A 22,423-nucleotide genomic window follows, 5' to 3' on the forward strand; every position below is an offset into this window, starting at 1 on the left:
AATTTGAATGTTAAGAATGTAATAGAATTTATTGCAGAAACAATTTTTCTTACTTATTTTAATATGATGAAAATGCCTTAACAGCATCGTTTATAATTTTAAATCAAATACTGATATGGGCAGCTATCTGTTTCGTTTTTTTTTATTATTATTATTAATAATATCCTTTTCTTTCTTTCTGAAGTTAAAAATTTTATTTTGTTAAATAGATTTACCTAAATTTTCATATTGACCCATTGAAAAGATAAAAAAGGATATATTTTGTGATGATCTATATCTATATTTTAGAATTATAAGCTAAAGAATTAACAACACAGATAAAAAATGTGCTTTTAGAATGTAACAGTAACATAGTTTCATTTATGGAAATATACACTTTCGGAATATAAGATAATGCAACACGGTCTGCACATGGATATATGAGAGAAAGGGAAAATGCTTGAATTGGATTGAAAAGACTGCTTTTTTTCTGTTTTTATTATCTTAACAGATTTAATGAAATATCGTTTATACTTAATCAATATTTAAAGTTTATTTTAATAATTTTAAACTGTTTAATCACTTGATTTACCAGTAGTATATGGGGGGGGCTAGAGGACACTTTTGCCCTTCCCTATATACTACTATTAATTTCCTATTTTTAATATTAAAAAAATTTAAAATAGGCCTATATTTTACATTTTTATACGAAATATCAGTATATTTAAAAATTCTTATTTTTATATTGATAATTTTTATTTTATTAAAACCTTATTGAAAATATCGTTTTTTATTTTACATGCAATTCATAATCGTAATATTTATTTTTACCTTTAAAATCAAAAATATATTTTCCACTATTAATTTTTCTTATAGCTTTATCAGATAATTCACCATGACATTTCGAGAGATAAAAATCTTTCTCATCATTGTCTACTTCTAATCTAGCTATAATAGAGTCACCGTATTTTGTATTTATTTTTCTCAGTGATATTAAATTATATTTACCTATCTCGAGTTCATTTAATTTGTATGTTTCAGGAAATCGTTTGAGGTCATTAAATTCTTCCATTTATTTAAGAACATTTTTTGTAATATAATTTCTGTAATACATACACTTGTATAACGAACATTTTACTACCTATAAATGGAAAGTATTGAAAAAGAGAGAAATAAAAAGTTGTTAGAGCAATTAAAAAATGATCTAAGATTAGTTAAACTACAATCAGAAATTAGGAAAAATAATGAAATAAAATTAGAAGAAGATATAGGAATACAAAAATCATTAGCCGATTTTCACGAACCTGTACTTCATCAAATGGAAAAACTAGAAACTTCTAGACAACAAAACTTGATAGGTATAAAAGATGCTGTTGATAATTTATCTTTCACTATGAATGAGACCTATAGATCTTTACCTCAGATAGAGAATCAGTCAGAGGAAGATTATACTGAAGATGTAGGAAGTATGTTTTTAAAAATAGATATAGACAAAAATTTAGATAAAGAATTATTAGAAGAATTAGAATTTGAATTACCTTCAATAATGTGGAATAAAACTGATGAAGATATTGAAGAAGTTATTAAAAGGGCAAAAGCAAAAAGAGATCAATTTAAAAGAGAAAAAGGAAATGAAACCAAAAATAGAAATTTAACAAACAACAAAGATGAGTATCAGAAAAGGATTGATAATGCTGATTATAAAATGAATATGATGAAAAGATATTTAGAAGCTTTATCAGCTATTAAACAAGGTAGACATTACACAGGAAAAGGTTTAGAAGATAAACTGAATATCTTAGTTGATCTGACAGATAAAATTTGTAAAGGTTCTAAAAGTAAAAAATTGTATAATAAAACTGTAGATTTGTTGGATTTACTTTTAAGAGAGGGAACTATGACAAACGATCAGGTAAAGGAATACTATGGAAAATTTCTTAGTATATAAATGAGTAATTATATTGTAAAAAAAGTATACTTGAGCGACAGTCAGATTTCTAAATTGAAATCAGCTTATAAAAATGGTGAAGAACTTAGTTTACAAATAGATAAAAGTAAAACACCCAATTTTGATTTACATTTAACAGCTACACAAATTAACCAAATTGATAAAGGTAAAAGAATTAAAATATCAAAGACTCAACTGAAAAAGAATGGAGGGTTTTTACCATTTTTAGTACCTTTACTTTCTACTTTAGCATTAGGAGCTGCTAGCGGAGCAGCTGGTTGGGGTACTAAAAAAGTATTGGACAAAATTTCTGGATCAGGTAAAAAAAAAAAAACTTGTGGAAAGGGAGTCTATCAGCCATGGGAATATCCAACAAAATGATTGAAAACAATATGAAAAATGAAAAAGGATTTAGAGGTATATTTACTATAGATATGTTACCTAAAAAGATAAGAAAATTTGAAAACGGAATTATAAATTTAGATGTATCTACAGGTCCTGGAACTCATTGGGTTTGTTATTATAATGATCCAAAATATAATTTTGTTGAATATTTTGATCCTTTTGGAGAATATAAATATAACAATAGAATAATAAAAAATGATTTTCTTCCTCAAAACATACTAAGTTATTTAAATACTTCTGGAAAAGAAATTAGATATAACGATAGTTTTTTACAAAGTCCGAGTTCTGTAAGATGTGGTTTCTATTGTATGAAATATATAACTGAAAGAAATAAAAATAAATCTCCTATTGAAGTTTTATATTCATTTACTCAAGAACCTAGTAAATTAAATGAAAAAATTGTTCTTTATAAATGAAGTATATTATATTAGATTCGAAAAACGTAGATAAATCTGAAGATTTCACCATTGAGTATTCGAGACCTTTTCATTTTACAGAGATAGCTCTTCAGTCTTTTTCAATGTATATTTCATGGAATAATATTACGGAGAAAAACAATAAATTTTCATATTTTGATGGAGTCAAATGGACAGATTTCATTATTCCTCATGGTCATTACAATATAAGAGGTTTGAATCGTTATATGGTAAAATATTTTGGAAATGATTCACCTATATTATTTGGAATAATAGAAGAAAGACAAAGGTTTAGTATTAAACTCGAGAAGAATTATAAAATTGATTTATCTAAAAGTGAATTGTACAAAATTTTAGGCTTTGAACCTAAAATATATGAAGAGGAAGAGCAAGAAGGTAAATTTATTGCGGATATAGCTAATGGTAATGATAATATTTATATTCACTGTGATATAGTGGATGGTGCTTATATAAATCAGTTTCAATCTCAAGTTATTTATTCTTTTACATCATCAAATCCTCCAGGAAGTTTATATGCTAAAGAATTTGATAAACTAATATTTTTTCCGGTTAAATCTGATTCTATTAATCGAATTAGAATGAGAATTACAAATCATAGAGGTGAACTAATTGATTTAAATAAACAAGAAGTACAGTACAAATTTATTGCTAAATAAATGAATAAACAAAGATTGTACAGAAAGAGTAAAAAAATACAAGGAAGAGGCTTCTTTTCAGACCTTATAAGTCCTATTGTAGAAGATAAATCTAAGGAATTTGTGAGAGAAAAATTGAATGAAATATTTTCTAAAAATAAAAAACATGGTACTGGATTGAAATTTTTTATTCCTAAATAAATGGATAAAATTTACGATTTGAAAGACACTAGTTATTATTATAATAACGACGTCGAAAGTTTTGAATATAGAGAATTAAAAAGTGAAAATAGAAATAATATTCATGAAAATGCTACATATAATTTCTTTATCAATGATACAAATGCTAATATTTTATATTCTGCGGGATATCTGCAACAAGAATTAAAAATTGTAAAAGGAGATGGAGGTGTAATAAGTAATGAAAATGTTACTCTAGTGAATGGAGGAGGTCTCATAAATTCAAACAGGTTGACTATAGGAAATACTGAAGTTGAATCCACTATAAATTATAAAGCCATTATGAATCAAGTATTAGGGATGATACACTTCACCCCTGATTATTCAACATCGGAAGCTACTAACATGTTCTTTTATGTAGATACAACTGATTCTGTAGATAGAAACAATTTCAAATATAATGGAAATCTGATAGATACTACCAAAATAACTGATTTTTTTAAAAACCTTAAACTAAATGAAAGTTTTAACGAAGGATTTTCAAAAAGATGTAAATTTACTAAAAATAGTCAAACAGTAAAAATATGGATTCCTTTAAAGTATATATTTGATTTCTTTAACGAATATAAAAAAGTAATGACAGGTTTCCAAGTTAAAATAGAAATTCAGAGAAATGATAGTAAAAATATGTTGTATACAGATATTCAAAATCCAGATTTTAAGGTTCTTGTTGAAGATTTATCACTTTGGTTACCTTATGTTAGATTTAAAAATTCCGCATCTGTAAAATTCAATGAATTAAAATTATCAAATACTCCTATAGAAATAAATTGGGATCATTATAACATTATCAAATCAAATGTATTTTATAAAAATTCCAGTGGGTCTTATTCTATTCCTGCTACTTCTGATGAAGTTTTGAGTTTATATGTCATTCCTCAATATGAAGATAGAAATGAAAACATGAATCAAAATAATATGATGTTTGATCACTTGGATATGATAGAATGTTGGTTAATGATTAATAACATTAAAGTTCCCACTGTAAGTTATATGATGGACTTTAATAAAAATGATTATAATCGATTATATTATGCTCTTTTAGAATCAGGAATCAATAATATAAATTCTGAAACAGGTTGTATGATAAACTATTCAAATTTCAGTAAGTATCCTATAATTTGTTTCAACTTGGCAAACCATGAAAATTATACGAACTTGAGTAATTTAATGATTGAATTCAATTGGAGATTGAGAAATAATACTACTAAAAATTATGTTTTTTACTTTATTTTGAAAGAAAGAAACAAATGCTCCTTGAATATGTCAACTCAGGATATAAAAATGATTAAAACTCTGAAAACATAAAGGATTTTTTCTATTTTAATAAATGTCTGCTTATTATCCACTTTACGACGATGAAATAAAAGAAGGACCTTTAGGACCACCAGGTGTAGGATTTAAATTAACGAATGATGGTAATTATGATATGGAAAGTAAACTTTTAAAAAATGTTTTACATCCTCAGGAAGATAATGACTCTTCAACTAAAAAATATGTAGATGATTTAAAAAATAAGTGTTTGATTCGTAATAACGGTTATTTTAATGCTAAAAATAAATGTATTAGAAATATAGCTACTCCTCTAGAGGACAATGATGCTTCAACTAAAAAATATGTCGATGACAAAAGTTTAATACATGATGAAAATAATTTTGATGCTAAAAATAAAATCATATCAAATGTAAAAGAACCTGAAAAAGAAGGCGATGTGGTTACCAAAAAACATCTTGATTATTATTGTATACTGTGGGATAAAATTAATAGAAGTTATTATGCTCACAACGAAAGAATATCGAGTGTAAAATGGCCCATAAATGATACTGACGTTGCCAATAAATATTACGTTGATAATAAAACTTTTTGCGCTACCACAGATAGACTTGTTCAGTTTACAGGTGTGGGTTACAAGACTTTTGAATTCAACGAAACTACTTCAAAACTTTTAGATTCAAACTTAAAATTATCACAAAACATGTATATGAAAATTACAATTTTTTTAGCCTGTGACAAAATGAATGAAAAGCCAAAAATACGCTTAGAAAAAGTGAAAGAAGTACTTCTTGATAAAGAGATAAATGTTAATGAAGATGCAATAACTATGTTTGCGTATGGAAAGTTAAATGAAGTTTTAACATTATCAGTGCTAACAGGAGGAGGTTGTAAATTAAAGCCTTATTTACATATTGAAAAGATAAATTTTTCTTCTTAATAAATGGCCAATGAAATTAATTGGAACGACTTTTCTAGAAAGAAACTTTCAGAAGATGTAATTATAAGTTTAGCGGGAATATGTGTTTCAATTTTCTGAATTATCTGAAGTTTTAATCGAACGATATGTACAGCCAAATGATTGGTATATTATTTCTCAATATCAAAAACTCAATGAACCTTTTATTGAAAAACATGCCTCTGATGTAGATTGGGAAAAAATATGTAGATACCAAACCTTATCTATCCGTTTTATTGAGAGACATTTAGATAAAGTGACTTGGTATGAAATATCAAGATTCCAAAAATTGGATTTAAGATTTATAGAAAATTATTCTGACCGTTTAAATATGAATGTTGTATCTAGATATCAAAAATTATCAATGAACCTTATAAGAAAATTTCAAGATTATGTAAATTGGGATTATATTATACAGTATCAAGATATTGATAAAGACTTTGTAATAGAATTTGTTTCTAAAATAGATTTCTGTCTTTTAATAAAAAATAAAAGTAATATATTACCAGAAGAATTTTATAATTCAAACAAAGAAAAGATAGTTTGTATACTTCTTGCTGAAATTTGTCATAATACACGAGTACCGCTATATGAACCATTAAAAGAATAAATTATTTAAAAAAAATATTTTTATTTTAATAATAGTTTTTACTCGTAGTAGATTATTTTTTACTCGTAGTAGATTATTTTTTAATTAATAAATGTATTCTAAAATTGTAATTAAAGACTATAATGAACCAGATGAATTTAAAGATCCAAATCAACATCCTCTATTGCCTATACATCCCTTTAGATTAATCATAAATGGTTCTTCCAACAGTGGAAAATCGAACTTATTAATCAATTTAATTTATGACTATTTACACTTTGATAGACTTTACATGTGTGCAAAAGACATATTTGAATCTAAGTATGAAAAATTACAAGAAAAATACATTCAATTTACAGATGTAGAATTAGAAGATATTCAAAAATGTAAAGGCTTAAAGAATAAAAAAGAAGTTTTGAAAGAATATAAAAAATTTAAAAAAGATCAAGTTTTGTTTTCTTCCAAACTAGAGGATTTTATTACCGTAGATGACTTGGATCCTTCCTATATGAATTTAGTTGTATTTGATGATTGTATATGTGAAAAAGATCAACAATCTATAGAAGAATTTTTTATACGAGGAAGAAAGAAAAATACATCCCTTATCTATATAAGTCAGTACTATTATAAAATACCTATAACCATCAGAAGTAACAGCAATTATTTTATATTTTTCGATATGAAACAAAAAGAAATTAAACAAATAATACGAGAAATAGATGGTCAATTAACAAAAGAAGAATTTAATAAAATGTATAAGAGCTGTATCAAAAAACCATATGATTTTTTAGTTTTAGATTTAGTCAATCCTAATATGAGGTACCGAAATAAAGAATTTGTGTATATATAAATGGAAGAATATTTAGAGAAAAGAATTTTTATTCACAGAAAAAGTTATAATTTCTATCAAAAGATTAGTATCGCACTATCTATGAGTAAGTTTTTATTTAGCGCATCTGGCTTATCTGGTTTTATTTTAATCCCTTTATCAGCTTTGAGTTTAGGAGCTGGCGTTATTGAAGTGGTTGACAGATCTTTAAATATATCCGAAAGAAAAGAAGAATATAAATATACTTACAAATTTTATAAACAACTACTGAATTTGTTTAAAGCCAATACATTAACTGAAGAAGAAATTCATAAAAAAGAGGCTGAATTTATTCAAAGTTTGAAATATTTTCCTTTAGAGAAATACGTTAAAAAAACTCAATTGAATGGCTACAAATACATATAATTTTTTATTACCTATAAATGACGTGTAAAAGTAATATATTCAAAGTTGGAAAATTAAGTAAAGACGGAAAGTTCAAATTTTGTTGTAAAGAATGTGGTCAAAAAGGATCTGGCTTTATCAATTCAACAATTAATAATTTACCCTTTGAAATGCATTTACCAGGACATCAATTTACAGGACCTGGAACACAATTATTACATGGAAAGAAAAGATTAAACGATGATTTAACATATAAAGAATGGAGTAAGCCCATTAACAGAGTAGATGAAATAGCATATAAACATGATGTTTGTTACCTTAAAAATAAAGATACTAAAACTAGAAATGATGTATGTGATAAAAATATGATAGAAGAGTTAAATACAATTCCAAATCCTACAATCAGGGAAAGGCTAGATAGAGCAGTTGTTAAACCTATTATCAAAGCCAAAAGAACATTTGGTATGGGAATGATTTATTGTTTAAAATGTAAAAATTTTACTAATACTAAAGATGTTTATGAAGAAACTTCTAAAAATGGAAGATTGACGAGGAAAGGTATATGTGAAGTTTGTGGATCTAAAAAAAGTACTTTTTTAAAGAAAACGGGGTCATAGAAACAGTATATTATGATCCCGAAAAAGGTTATTGTGGTATCAATGAATTAAAAAGAAAAACAGGTTTATCTCAAAAACAAATTACAGATTTTTTACATGAACAAGATGTTTATACTAGATATAAACCAATTATTCGTAAATTTAGAAGAAGGAGATGTTATGTTTCACATATTGATGATCAATGGCAAGCCGATTTATTATTTATAAAACCATTTAGTAAATATAATAGTGGAGTTAATTATATTTTAACAGTTATTGATATGTTTAGTAAATATGCTTGGGTTATTCCAATAAAAAGAAAAACAGGCGAAGAAGTATCAAATGCTTTCAAGTTAATATTTAAAGAACGAATTCCAGAGAAACTACAAACGGATAAAGGTACGGAATTTATAAATAAAGATACTCAAAAATTATTCAAAGATAATAATATTCATTGGTTTACTACTGAAAATGTTGAAATAAAATGTTCTATTGTTGAAAGATTTAATCAAACAATTAATGGAAAAATAAGAAAATATATGGCAGCAAATAATACAAATAAATACTTAGAAGTACTAGATAAATTAGTTTATAATTATAATAATTCTTATCATCGATCTATTAAAATGACACCCTCACAAGCCAGTCGGACAGAAAATGAAAGTATCGTATACAATAATTTATTTTCTAAAAAAGAAATAAAGAAACCAAAGTTTAAAATAGGTGATAAAGTTAGAATTTCAAAATATAAAGAAACATTTACCAGAGGTTATCATCCTACATTTACAGAAGAAATTTTTATAATATCTGAAATATTGAAAACAGATCCTATAACTTATAGAGTGAAAGATTTAAATGGTGAAGAAATTAAAGGAACTTATTATGAAAAAGAATTAGTAAAATATAATAAGAAAAATGAAACATATAAGATTGAAAAAGTAATAAGAAGGAAAGGAAATAAATTATTAGTGAAATGGGTTGGTTACCCTGAAGAATTTAATAGTTGGATAGATGAAAAAAATATTATTCTAATTTAGGAATCAATTGAATTATATCATTTTTAAATCTTTCCATATCATAATCTTTTAATTTTAAATGATTAAATTTAGTTTCTATATAAGAAATATTTTCTTTTATTCTGTTAAATAAATTAATAGCATTCGGATTATATTGAATTTCATGAGCTATTTTTAAATTAGGATATCTAAGTTTTAAATCTCGTATAGTTTTATTATATAAACCTCTTTGACATCTAATAACATAATAATGATAATCAGAATCATTTTTATTCTTTTCTATTATTGTAAACATGTTTAATTTTCTAGGTTGAGATGTTTTAGGTGTTACGTCTTCTTTATATTTTTCATTTTTTATTTTTAAGTCATTCATTTTAATTTTTATTATATCTAATTTCTTTTGAAGTTTATCATTATCATTTTTATATTTTTCATTAAATTTATTAGCATAATAATTAATTACAACATCGTTTACTTTTTTAGAAAATTCAGGTGAAATCCAACAAGCTATATTTGTAATTAAATCCTTAGAAACATAAGTCCCATTATATTTTAATTCAGTTGCATTTCTACCTTTAATTTCATAAAATAATGAATTTTCTAGAGGGCCCGAATTCGGGCCTTCTAGGAATTTAGTTAAATATAAAATTAACTCTTTAGATTCTTTATTTTCTAACCACTTTTTAAATCTTTTACCTCCTGATTTACATAACTTAGAAGCATTGAAATATCCAGTATTTTTATCTATTATTAATTTAAAATCTCCAAACAATCCATAATAATAACTATCTTTAATTTGCTCATAACAAACATCTTTTAAAGAAGCCATTTTATTACGAAACATTTTTATAAATGCTTTTATTTCAAATCAGTCGAGCAACAAATGATTCATCGAAATGACGTCGTTTCCTTCTAGAAGTTTCTACACGTTTCGAAAATCATTTACTTCCTTGTTTCGTTCATTTGAGTTCAAATCGTCGAAGGAGTAGGTTATTATATTTAAGATTTAAGTTAAGTAGATTATTCTTTTCTTTTTTTTTTGTATTTTCAAAGTATTTTTCCTGCATGTTTTTTAATTCTTATTGTATTTTATTATTCTGAAAATGAATTACTTATAGTTTTATTAAACGAATTACTTAAATATTTCTTATTTTAAATTTTCTTATACTAATTATTCTTATTTTAAATTTTCTTATTTAACGTAAAGTTTCTGACTTATTTAAAGTAAAAAATTATATTATTATTATTATTATTATTTATTATTATTATTTTATTTATTATTATTATTTATTTTTTATTATTATTTTAGACTTTATTTATTATTATTATTTTAGATAACTAAAAATAATAAGACTTTATTTTCTAAGTTTATTAATTTAAAGATTCGATCTGTTGAATTAACTTTGTAAAATTCCTTTAGTCTTAATTGTTTTAAAAAAGATTCGGAAAAGCTGAGGGGAAGATATTACGAAAGAGAGCCATCTAGATGGCTGTAATGATTGCGTAATAAGGTCTGTGACGTAAGAGAGCCATCTAGATGGCTGTAATGATTACGCAATAAGGCCTGTGACGTAAGAGAGCTTGGCTCTCATAGGAATTGTGCAATAAAAGCCATCTCGGTGGCTGTGATTGCGCAATAGAAAAGAAAGAACACATATTTAAATATTTTTTTAAATAAATGGAAAATGTTTATACAGAGATATTTAAACAAATTAAGAATAAAAAAATAAGTTACGATTCAGAAGAAGATGAATATTTTTATGACACGAAAGATTTTGATATTTTTTTAAAACAGAGATACAATTCGAGAATTAGTTTTTTTAAAAAGTTAAAAAGAAAATTGAACTTGGTTTTTACGGTTGAAGCAGATGAAATGTTTTTAAAATTTTTAGATTATATGTATTTTAAAAAGAGTTTAAATTATAAATATTTTATGAAAAAGATATGTGAATATTATAATATTTCTAACAATATTAAGTTAGGTAGTCCTAAAAAACAAAACATTTATGATGAAATTTGGAATTCGTTTCTTAAAGAGACAGAAAAGTATTTATAAAAACTCCATTTAATAAATGGAAGATAAATTTTGTTGCGATTGTAAGACTTTGAAATCAGCTGACGAATTTTACAAATTTAGAAAATATTTATTTAAAAGATGTATAGATTGTGATCTTAAAAGAAAATATACATATTATGAATGCGAATGTGGCAAAAATTATACTTATTCGCATAAACAAAGACATTTTAGAAGTAATTTTCATATAAAACGTATGAACTCCTTTTTATAAAAGTATTTATAAATTTTCTTCCTTATAAATGAGTAACATGACAAAGGAGTTCAAACACTTGAGTAATGTACTCTCAACTTTCAGTATTAAAAAACTAAGAGAATTGATAACTAAACTTAAAATTCCTGTCCTGACTGATAAGAGATTAAAATCAAATATTATTGAATCAGTAGTTTCTTATATCAAAAGTACAGGAAATTATAAATCTGTTTTATCAGATTATTTAGGATTGGATGTTTCTTATTATATGGAAAACAAAACTAAACTATTTAATAAATATCCTAAGTATAGAAATGAATTAAAAAAAGTTTTTGATTCTTATAATTTAAAATATAAAGATGGTAAATTTATACCTAAAGAAGAAAAAAATATAATAACTGAAACTAATTTAAATGCTTTGTATAGGCCTCAAAAAATAAAAGATAAGGTAAAAGTAGAGGTAAATCTTAAAAATTTCTTTAAACCAGATTATAAAATTATTGAATTCAGAGGTCAATATATTGAAAAATATAAAGTTTATAGAAAACAATATAGAGTGGTAGGATCTAAAATTTTACCTGAACAATACTATAATATTTTAAGAAATATATTTAAAAGGGCTATTGGAAATATTACAGGAAAAGTAGATGTAATTATACATAATCCTAAATTAAATGTACCTTTTCATGATAAAATGATGTCAACTAAAACTGCTTTTAATGAATACATTGATAAATTATCCAACCAAATTGAATATAAAGAACTCGATATAACAGAATGTATATTTGATTTTAATGTCATCGAATTACCTCATGGTGGTAGACACAAGGCTTTAAAAATGTATTCTGAAACAGATCCAGCAAAAAAGAAAAGTATTTGTCAAATAAAAAATGATGATAATATATGTTTGGCTAGATCAATTGTAACAGCTTTAGCTATCCAAAATCCTGAACTGTTAAGTGATAAATTATGTACTGAAAAATTATCAAGTAATGAAATAATTTATATTAAAAAAGGTCGTGTTTTACAAAAAACATTAGCTATAAAATTACATGATGTATGTAAAATTCCTTTAGAAGTGTGTAGTTTAGAAGAAGTTAAAATATTTGAAAAATGTTTAGACATTCAGATCAATATAGTTTGTAGAGAAAATGGTAATGAAATTATATATAATGGTGATTATAAATCAACATGTATTTTTATATATAAGAATAGAAATCATTTCGATGTCATTACATCAATGACAGGATTTTTAGGTAAGAATAATTATTGTAATTATTGTAAAGTGGGTTATAAACGTTCAAATCAACATAAATGCCCTTTAAAATGTGATAGGTGTTTTGTTGAAGAATCTAATTGTGAAGGAGAGGAAATATTTTGTAAAAAATGTAATCGGAAATTCTTAGGAGAAAATTGTTTTGATAATCATAACAAGAAAAATTCAGAAGGTTTTACTGTTTGCAAATTACTATGGAAATGTCTAAAATGTAAAAGAAATATTAATAGAAATGAAAGGAAAACAGAAGAACATATATGTGGTGAATATCGTTGTAATAATTGTTGGAAATGGGTTATGAAAGGTCATGAGTGTTTCATGAAATATGAAAACAGTAAAGGAGGTGTATGTGAAGATAATTGTGTAAAAAATAAAAGTATTAAATTAGATTGGTGTAAGAAATGTAAAACAGGAAAATACTTATTTTTTGATGTTGAAACCAAGCAAGATACAGGAATTCATGAAGTGAATCTAGTTATATGTCATGATTTTCATGGAAACGAAACAGAATTTAAAAATGAAAACGATTTTTGTGAATGGTTATTTTGCGAGGAACACGAAGGATATACAGTTATAGCTCATTATGGAAAAGGATTTGATTTTCAATTTTTAGCTAAATATTGTTTCAAAAAGCATATTAAAGTATTTACAATTTACCAAGGAAATAAACTAACATATATGAATGCTGATGGTTACTATATAAGATTTATTGATTCTATTAATTTTACAATGTGTGCACTTAAAAAATTTCCTAAAACATTTGGTTTAAATGAACTGGCCAAGGGTTATTTTCCTCATTTATTCAACAAACAAAAGAATCAAAATTATATTGGCAAATATCCAGATAAATATTACTATGGATATAATCATATGGTTGATGAAGACAGGAAAAAATTTGATAAATGGTATGATTCCATTAAACATGAAACTTTTGATTTCCAAAAGGAATTTATAAAATACTGTAGATCTGATGTAGATATTTTAAGAAAAGGTTGTTTAGAATTAAGAAGATTATTCTTAGTAACTGTGAATATAGATCCGTTTAAATATGTAACTTTAGCTGGTCTATGTATGGCCATTTACAGAGATAAATTCTTGAAAGAAAACACAATAGCTATTGATGAAATTGTCATTCAAAAAGATCAGTACAGTAAAAAATCAATAGCTTGGTTAGATTACATATCAAAAAAGGAAAATATTAATATACGCCATGCTTTGAATGGAGGAGAGAAAAAATTACAATTAGGTGAAAAATGTTATAAGGTAGATGGATTTTATAAAAATACAGTATTTCAATTTAATGGATGTTTCTGGCATGGATGTACCAAATGTTTCACTAGAACAAAAGTAAACACTGTTAATCAATTGCTCATGGAAGATTTATATAAACGAACTAAGAAGATCAATAAAAATATAATTGAAGCGGGTTATGAATTGGTAAATATCTGGGAGTGTGATTTTGATAATAATAAGGATATGAAAAATTACATGAAAAAAGAATGGAAGAGAGATTTTATAGAACCTTTAAATCCTAGAGATGCTTTTTATGGTGGAAGATGTGAACCTACCAAATTAAAATATGAAATGAAAAGTAATGAAAAAGGTAGATATATTGACGTATGTTCTTTATATCCTACTGTAAATTATTTTGATAACTATCCAGAAGGTCATCCAATCAAAATATTTAATCCTAAAAAATACGATGAAAATTGGTATGGATTAATAAAATGTAAAGTACTTCCACCTAGAAAATTATATCATCCAGTATTACCTTATAAAGCAGAAAAATTAATATTTTCATTATGTAGAACTTGTTCTGAAACAATAAAATGTAATCATTTCAAAACCACTTTAGAAAAGAAAAAATGTAAGCAGTGTTATGAGATAAGAAATTCTGAGTGTAAACACACTGATAACGAAAGATGTCTAATAGGAACGTGGACTACCGATGAGATCAGATTAGCTGTTAAAAAAGGATATAAAATATTGAATATATATGAGGTTTGGCATTTTGAAAATAAAACAAATGAATTGTTTAAAGAATATGTTAAAACGTTTTTAAAGATTAAACTAGAAACATGCGATAAATGGAAAAACAATTTCAAAAATGAAGAAGAATACAGACAAATAGTTAAAGAAAAATTAGATATAGAATTAGATAAAATTGAAGAAAATCCAGGTTTGAGATTCATAGCTAAAATATGTTTAAATTCTTTATGGGGTAAGTTTGGTCAAAGAAATAACATGAAACAAACTGAATATGTGATGGAAATTGAAGATTTTTATAGAATTATTCTAAATGATACTATTAAAGATTTGAATATGAATTTTTTGAATGACGATTGTGTGGAAATGAGTTATAAAATGAAAGATATATTTGAAAAAAATAACTTCAATACTAATATATATATAGCTGCTTTTACAACTAGTTCTGCCAGAATTAGATTATATGAAATGTTAGATAAATTAGGAGATAAAGTACTTTATTATGATACAGATAGTGTAGTATATATAGACGACGGAACCAATAAAATTGAAACGGGATGCATGTTAGGAGAATGGACTGATGAATTGGGAAATGATAAATATATTACATCTTGGATAGCTGGAGCCTCTAAAGATTATGGGTATAAATTAAATGATAAATCTGTATATGGAAAAGTAAAAGGATTTAAAATGTCTTATCAGAGTGAAACCATATTAGACTTTGATAATAGGGCTAAAATAATAACAGGTGAAACAGATTATTTGGATGTAGAAATCAATCAGTTTAAAATCGAAAAAGATAGAAATATTTCAAGTATTAAAACAAATAAACGTTATACCTTTGGATACGATAAACGTAGACTTTTAGATAATTATGATACTGTACCTTTTGGCTTTTAAAAAAATGTTTCTTAATAAATGGATAAGATTACAGTCATCCTAAACATTCAGGGATTTATTTTTCCCAGTCGTAAGATTTTAAGAGAGATAGGATGGGTTCATTTAAATTTACCAATCGGTGAATATATTGGCGTATTTACACCTAATTGTGAATTGAATGATCAAGAATTGAAGATTGTACGTAAATGTACTTCAGAAGTACACGGATTAAGATTTAATAGAAATAAGAATAGTTTATGGATAAATCATCAAGATGTAAAAAATTATATAAATAACCTATATCAACTATATGGTGGTACATTTGCTTATAAAGGAGGTATTTTAGAAAAAGAGATATTAGATGAATTGAATATACCATCTATTGACATTGATGTACCTAAATGTACTAAAATTTTAGGACCTGGATGTTCGTTATACAAGTGTATGTATTACAGAAATTATATTACAAAAAATGTTCTTAAATAAATGGAAGAATTTAATGACCTCAAACGATTTCCTGAAACATACAAATTAAATGAACTCGAGATAGGTAAATATAATTTAATATCACTGAGAAAAATAAATACAAAATACGGTGACTCTATTATAGCTAGATTAGAAGTAGACAATGATGAGAAAGATTTTTATCTCTCGAAATGTCATGGTGAATTATCTGATAAAGCTATAAGAAAAATTAATAGTGGAAAATATATTTTTGATTTTAAAGGTAAAAATAAATATTACGATTATGAATTGCATGTAAAATAAAAAACGATATTTTCAATAAGGTTTTAATAAAATAAAAATTATCAATATAAAAATAAGAATTTTTAAATATGCTGATTTTGTTTAATATTTCATAAAAAATGTAAAATATAGGCCTATTTTAAATTTTTTTAATATAAAAATAGGAAATCAATAGTAGTATATGGAAAGGGCAAAAGTGTCCTCTAGCCCCCCCCATATACTACTTTTACCTAAAACTAGGATATCATAAACTAGTTACAATAGGTAAAATAAGTTTATCATTACTTTATGATACAAATATTGCACAAAACAAAACATAATTCAGTTATTAAATAAAATTCATTCAAAGGATTTTTAGCTGTTTAATCATTTGATTCATTTCAGTTTCAGATATCTAAAATTAGTACTTAGAAATGTGATTCATTCGCAATTGCTCTGTAATGTGTGTAATTATGTGCAAAACAATTTTTTTTTTTTTTAAATTATCTTGGATGTTTTTAGCTGTAATTATTTTTATTCATATTTCGATAATTCAGATTAAATTTAAATTAAAAGAGCTAATGTGATTGTTTGCAATGGTTATTTTGCGCAAAATAAGATTGTTTTTTATTAATTGTAAATTTAATAATTATTTTGATAATTTGTTATTGTTTAATCATTTATTCATATTTAGCTATATGTAAGAGATGTGTTTAGTCCACAATCATTCATATAGTAGTTCATATCGTATATCCATAAAATTATAACAAGATACATAAATTAAGCATGATATTTCATAACATCAAAAGAAATATGAATCTAATCATTTAAAAATCAAGTTTAGTTATTAAAATACACACACAAACACACACACAGATATATATATATATATATATATATATATATATATATATATATATATATATATATATATATATATATATATATATATATATAAACTCAGTTTTTTTTTTCCTGTGAAAACATCCAGGAACAGAGAATGTATTTCAAATACCATATTACAGCCGCCTACCGTACAATAAACATATACCTAAACAAAAAAAAATCATGAATATGCAAGTTATTACACAACTAAATGTTAAACTCAAATTTTTATATACGTCTTAGTTTCATATTCATGATACTTAAAAATTACATACAACATTTTTCGAAAAAGGTACTTAAATTTTTGCATGAAAATTTAAAGCAGGAATATAGTTTTAAAAAAAATATGCCACAAATATTAAAATTGAAGTTCCATAAAAACTTACAAAAGCTTAACTACCTTGTGGTTTTTATTTATTTATTTATTTTTTACACAGATTTCATTCCCATTAAAATTAAAGTAATTATTTCATTAATTCATTTTACAAAATATAATTCAAAATTTAGTACTCACTGATATATGTTTTATAAATTTATCATTACGATCCTTGTTCATACAAAATTGAAATAGTTCTTCAAACTCCTGTTTGATTGGCTGGATTGCGAAACTAATATCCATAGGTTTATATCTATGTTCAGAAGGAAAAAAAAACAATAATGAGCATAAAATAATTCATAATAAACTTTTTTTTAAAAAAAGATGCTAAAAAAACAAATGTTCAAATTTTGGTAAATACTTAAAAAATAATAACTTACAGGCTAAAAATTTTAACATCAAGAACTGCAAAATATTTCAGAGTTAACTTAAATATATTACCTTAGATTCCAAATCATAACATTGGAAATAAAAGTCAGAGTAATAATGTCAAGGAATTTTATATGAACAAGCATTGAGCAATATAAAATGTTTAAGTTGGACAACTTTAACCACATTAGTTTTGATAGTCGGTTACAACATTAATTAACAAATCAATAATAATTATAATAGAAATTATACAAACTAAGAATAAAAAGACAGAGACCAAATTGTACTCAGTTTACACATTAACCAACCATAGCCAAACACATAACTTCATTTTTCGGGATCTATCTTTCAATGGCCATAGTGGGAATGCCATTTAATTTTAACCCTGGCAATACAATGTGGACAATGTTAGAGCCGGTACTCCTCTCTCCAAACATTCACAACCAACGAGAGGATTTTCAACCGCAACAGTCTTAATACGCACATTGTAACTTACACATGACGGTTATTCTGTCAACTGCTGGGATTTAACTCATGGCCACCAGCAAAACAAATGACATCATAATGATCTGTGCCATCAGAGGGCTGCCTTCAGCAGGCAATGAAATTTACTTTTATGGCAATCAGGCAATGTATCACTAGATTGCTACATAATCCACAAAAACATCGGACTCATTCATTTTTTTTTTTCTTTCCATATTCATTGTAATGGAAATGTATTTATTACAAGAATATTCGAGAATTAAGAGAGAATTACCAAGATTAAGTGCATGGATAGTATTTTGCACAGTATTTCACTACACTTCTGTTACTCATGTGCAACTTTTGCATTATAGCTCATGCACATCAACAATAAATAATTTGGAAAGTTCTCTAGTTAGTATTTGCCTCTCTTGTTGCAATGGATTCTTATTTCTTCCTTTTACAATGAGGATAGCAAATATGAAAAACTTCTCATTGAAAGTTTACAACACATTATTATTTGCATAACCTCATCTTCTTACACAGATTATATTGCATATACACGGATTATAATGCACATACAGATTTATTGCAGCACTATTGCACATAAGATAGCAGCTATCAAAAAATCATTAATAAAGAATTAAACAAAAACAAAAATTTTCGAAATTAAACCTTACAATGTTTCTTTACTTTATATTCTTAAAAAGGCAAATTCAATAATAAATTAAAATAAAAAAAAGAATAAATAATTTAAATTTGGTCCCTTAATCTACACAGACGATAGCAAGAAAATATTGTTAAACATTTAACTATATGTAATTTTATTAAGTTAATTACCCTTGAAATTAGATTATTATTTTTAAAACGTGTAGTCAATAAAAAAATCAAAATTTACTTTTTTTTTGTAGCAAGATACATTTTTAAAATTAAAAATTTAATGCAATTTTAATAATATTTCGAAAAAAAGTTCAATTAATCATCAATCATCTAAAAAAAATATCTATAACTTTAAAACAATGTGTCTTACCCTCCAAGCAGATCAATCGAATCACTTTGTTGACTCATGTTAATAACAGTCAACTTTTGATCTGAAATATAAAATTAAAATAAATCAATCGATGAATTAATTTTAAAATACATGTTTTTTTTTATTTTAATAACATTTAAAATAACAAACTATAACTAAAGTTTTCACAGTTTGATAATATTCAAGGCAAAATTGCTAACATTTTGTCATTCAAAAGAATATGAATTCTAATTACAATAAATCATACTGTTTGTCTAAAAATAGTAGCATGCAACATTTAAAACTATGATGAGTTGCCAAACAGCACAAAATGACATCACATTGTTCATGATATATCATCACATGATATCAGCATTTCTATAGTACCAGGTATCATTATTATTTTAACCTTCTAGCACACACACTCTGCTATTTCACATTAGCATGTGCATCGTATTTTTTGCTACAGCTGTTATTTCACCATTTGTGCCCCAAAAAAGGGCAGGAATGAATATTGATAGTACGTTTGTAGTAAATTGTCAACCTTATTGTTTCAAAATACGAATGTCACATTCAAATTAATGTAAATTAATTTTTAACGCTTACATTTGTCAGGGTGGCAGGCAATGTTATATTTTATTATAGATAATTTTATGCTAAGTATTTATGAAGGACTTTCATCAAGACAGATTTCAGTCCTCAGGACTGAAGAGTGGTACGCATGGTTGCACAAATTTTTGGTCCCATATGTGCGTGTTCAGAAAGTTTCGATTTTATACAGCTCTGATTAATATTTAAGCAAAAATAAGAAAATTAAAATAATAAATTACACTTATATAAAATACTTACAAAAATGTATCATTACCACTCAATGACCCCTCTACAAATGTACACTTCGAAACATTAGTTCTAAGTACAATTTATAAAAGGAAAACATGCCTAATTTATTTTTTACTTACTTATGGATTCTGCTAAATGTTGTACAACTGAAGTTTTCCCTGTTCCTGTTTCCCCTACCAAGAGTACAGGTTCTTCACTGATAATAGAGACTGCTACTTTTTCTAGCAAACATGATGCCTGACGAGTATTAGCAAATGTACTTTTCACAGCCCTTGAAAATAAAATGGAAACACTTTAGATCATTTCACATGAATTTTTATCTCATTCAAAAGAAAGAGCTGTTTTGTTTATTCATTTTTATCAATGTAGGAAAATGTTATAATATTAACCTATGATTTAAAGTTTTATTTAAGCACATTTAAGACACAAAAAATTAAAGGAAAAAATTAATACAAAAGTGATTTTTAAGAAAAATATGCACAAGAAAAAAAACTTAACATTGAGAATTAATATTTATCATAAGAATATTAAATGTTACTCTTTTGTTATGTTACAAAACATTAAGGTTATTCTGTTGGCAATAATTATTTTTCAAAGAGCTATTTTTCCTCTTAGAAAGCAATGTTTTAGTTATATCTATGATGACATCGTTAGATTGTTGAGTAGACGACATTTTACCACATTCTTTTAGAATAAAAAAACTTAAGTTAGCACTTATTAAAACTTATTTAAATAAAACAATCAAGTTAGAAACAATTTCTTACCCTGCAACTTTTTTACATATTCTATAACATTTAACATTCCCTACACATTAAAAAATATTAATTAATGCAAATGTTATTTTTATAACTTCACATGTGTCCTTTTATTTTAAAACTTGAGAAGAAATTCAAATGTAACTTCCTGAAAGAAGAATATCAAATTTTAGATTTCTTTCTGGAAGTTATCAACTTAAATGTTGAAACAAATGCATCACAATTCCTAACTCCAAGTTACAGTGATAAACAGTTTCAATATATTTATAATGCGAGTTCATTCTAAAATAATAACTGTACCTACATATTTATGAGTTTATTACCTTGTAAATGAAATCTGTTTCGTTTTCTTTAGCAGTTTAGCTCTTCCAATTATTACATTATCACCATTTTCTAAAGCTGGTCTATAGCACTGATAGAAAAATCCTGCCTGAAGAAAAATATTATTAATATTTTTAGACACAATAATTCATAAGAATCATTCTTTAACGGTTAAAATAATTTAATATTGCCTTATGATGAATATATATATATATATATATATATATATATATATATATATATATATATATATATATATATATATATATATATATATATATATATATATATATATATATATATATATGTATGTATGTATAATAAATAAATACAAGAAAACATGAAGAAAGTTAAGGAAAACAATAAGTTCAAATCCGTGGGTAAAATTGTTTGCTAAAAATTTCTTTATTAATTTATACAATTTTTGCATGTGCAAATCCATTTCGGGCAAATCCGTGTTAAAATTATCTATTAAAAAAAAATTTTTTTTCTTTGATAATTTATATAATTTTTCCATGCGCTAATCCATTTCGTGCAAATCCGTGGCTAAAATTATTTGCGAAACAGGCAATTTATGTTTCTCTTTTCTATTTTATATTTTTTCTTAAATAACTATTTATGGTCAATTTTTAAAATTATCCAGTATAATATTACCTTGAGCACATCCATTTCGGGCCCATCCTTGGTAACTAACAAATCAATGCACAGAATAACAAATCACTTCAGCTGTGCAGTAAGAACGACACCTTAAAACCCTCTTGTTACACTCAATTTACGCTTTTGTTTTCATATTTTGTAATCTGGCAATCTTTCTGCGAAAACATTTTTAAATCATTCTTGAAAAATTTCCGTCCATGTAAGTTGATCTGATTTCGCTACTCGCTTTATAGTACATTTTTACTGTTTTTTCTTTTTCTTTTCTTTTCTTTTATTTTCTGTTTTTACATGTTATTTTTACTTTTTGTGTTCTATTTTATTTGTTGT

At 25.1% G+C, this 22,423-nt stretch overlaps 1 protein-coding gene across 1 annotated transcript in view; it reads right to left on the reverse strand.

The window, feature by feature from the left end:
* The window catches only part of LOC107455693 (midasin), a 298,299-nt gene that overhangs the window by 258,555 nt on the left and 17,321 nt on the right, over positions 1–22,423 (reverse strand). Inside the window, exons 12-15 of the mRNA XM_087164129.1 lie at positions 21,442–21,548; positions 20,483–20,634; positions 19,545–19,605; positions 17,822–17,936 (exon numbers count right to left, since the gene is read on the reverse strand). Coding sequence (XP_087020255.1) covers positions 17,822–17,936; positions 19,545–19,605; positions 20,483–20,634; positions 21,442–21,548 — 435 coding nt within the window. The remainder of the gene's footprint in view (positions 1–17,821; positions 17,937–19,544; positions 19,606–20,482; positions 20,635–21,441; positions 21,549–22,423) is intronic.

The sequence above is a fragment of the Parasteatoda tepidariorum genome, chromosome 5, assembly GCF_982258835.1.
Source record: "Parasteatoda tepidariorum strain Cologne lab strain chromosome 5, Ptep-v5.0, whole genome shotgun sequence".
NCBI lineage: Eukaryota > Metazoa > Arthropoda > Arachnida > Araneae > Theridiidae > Parasteatoda > Parasteatoda tepidariorum.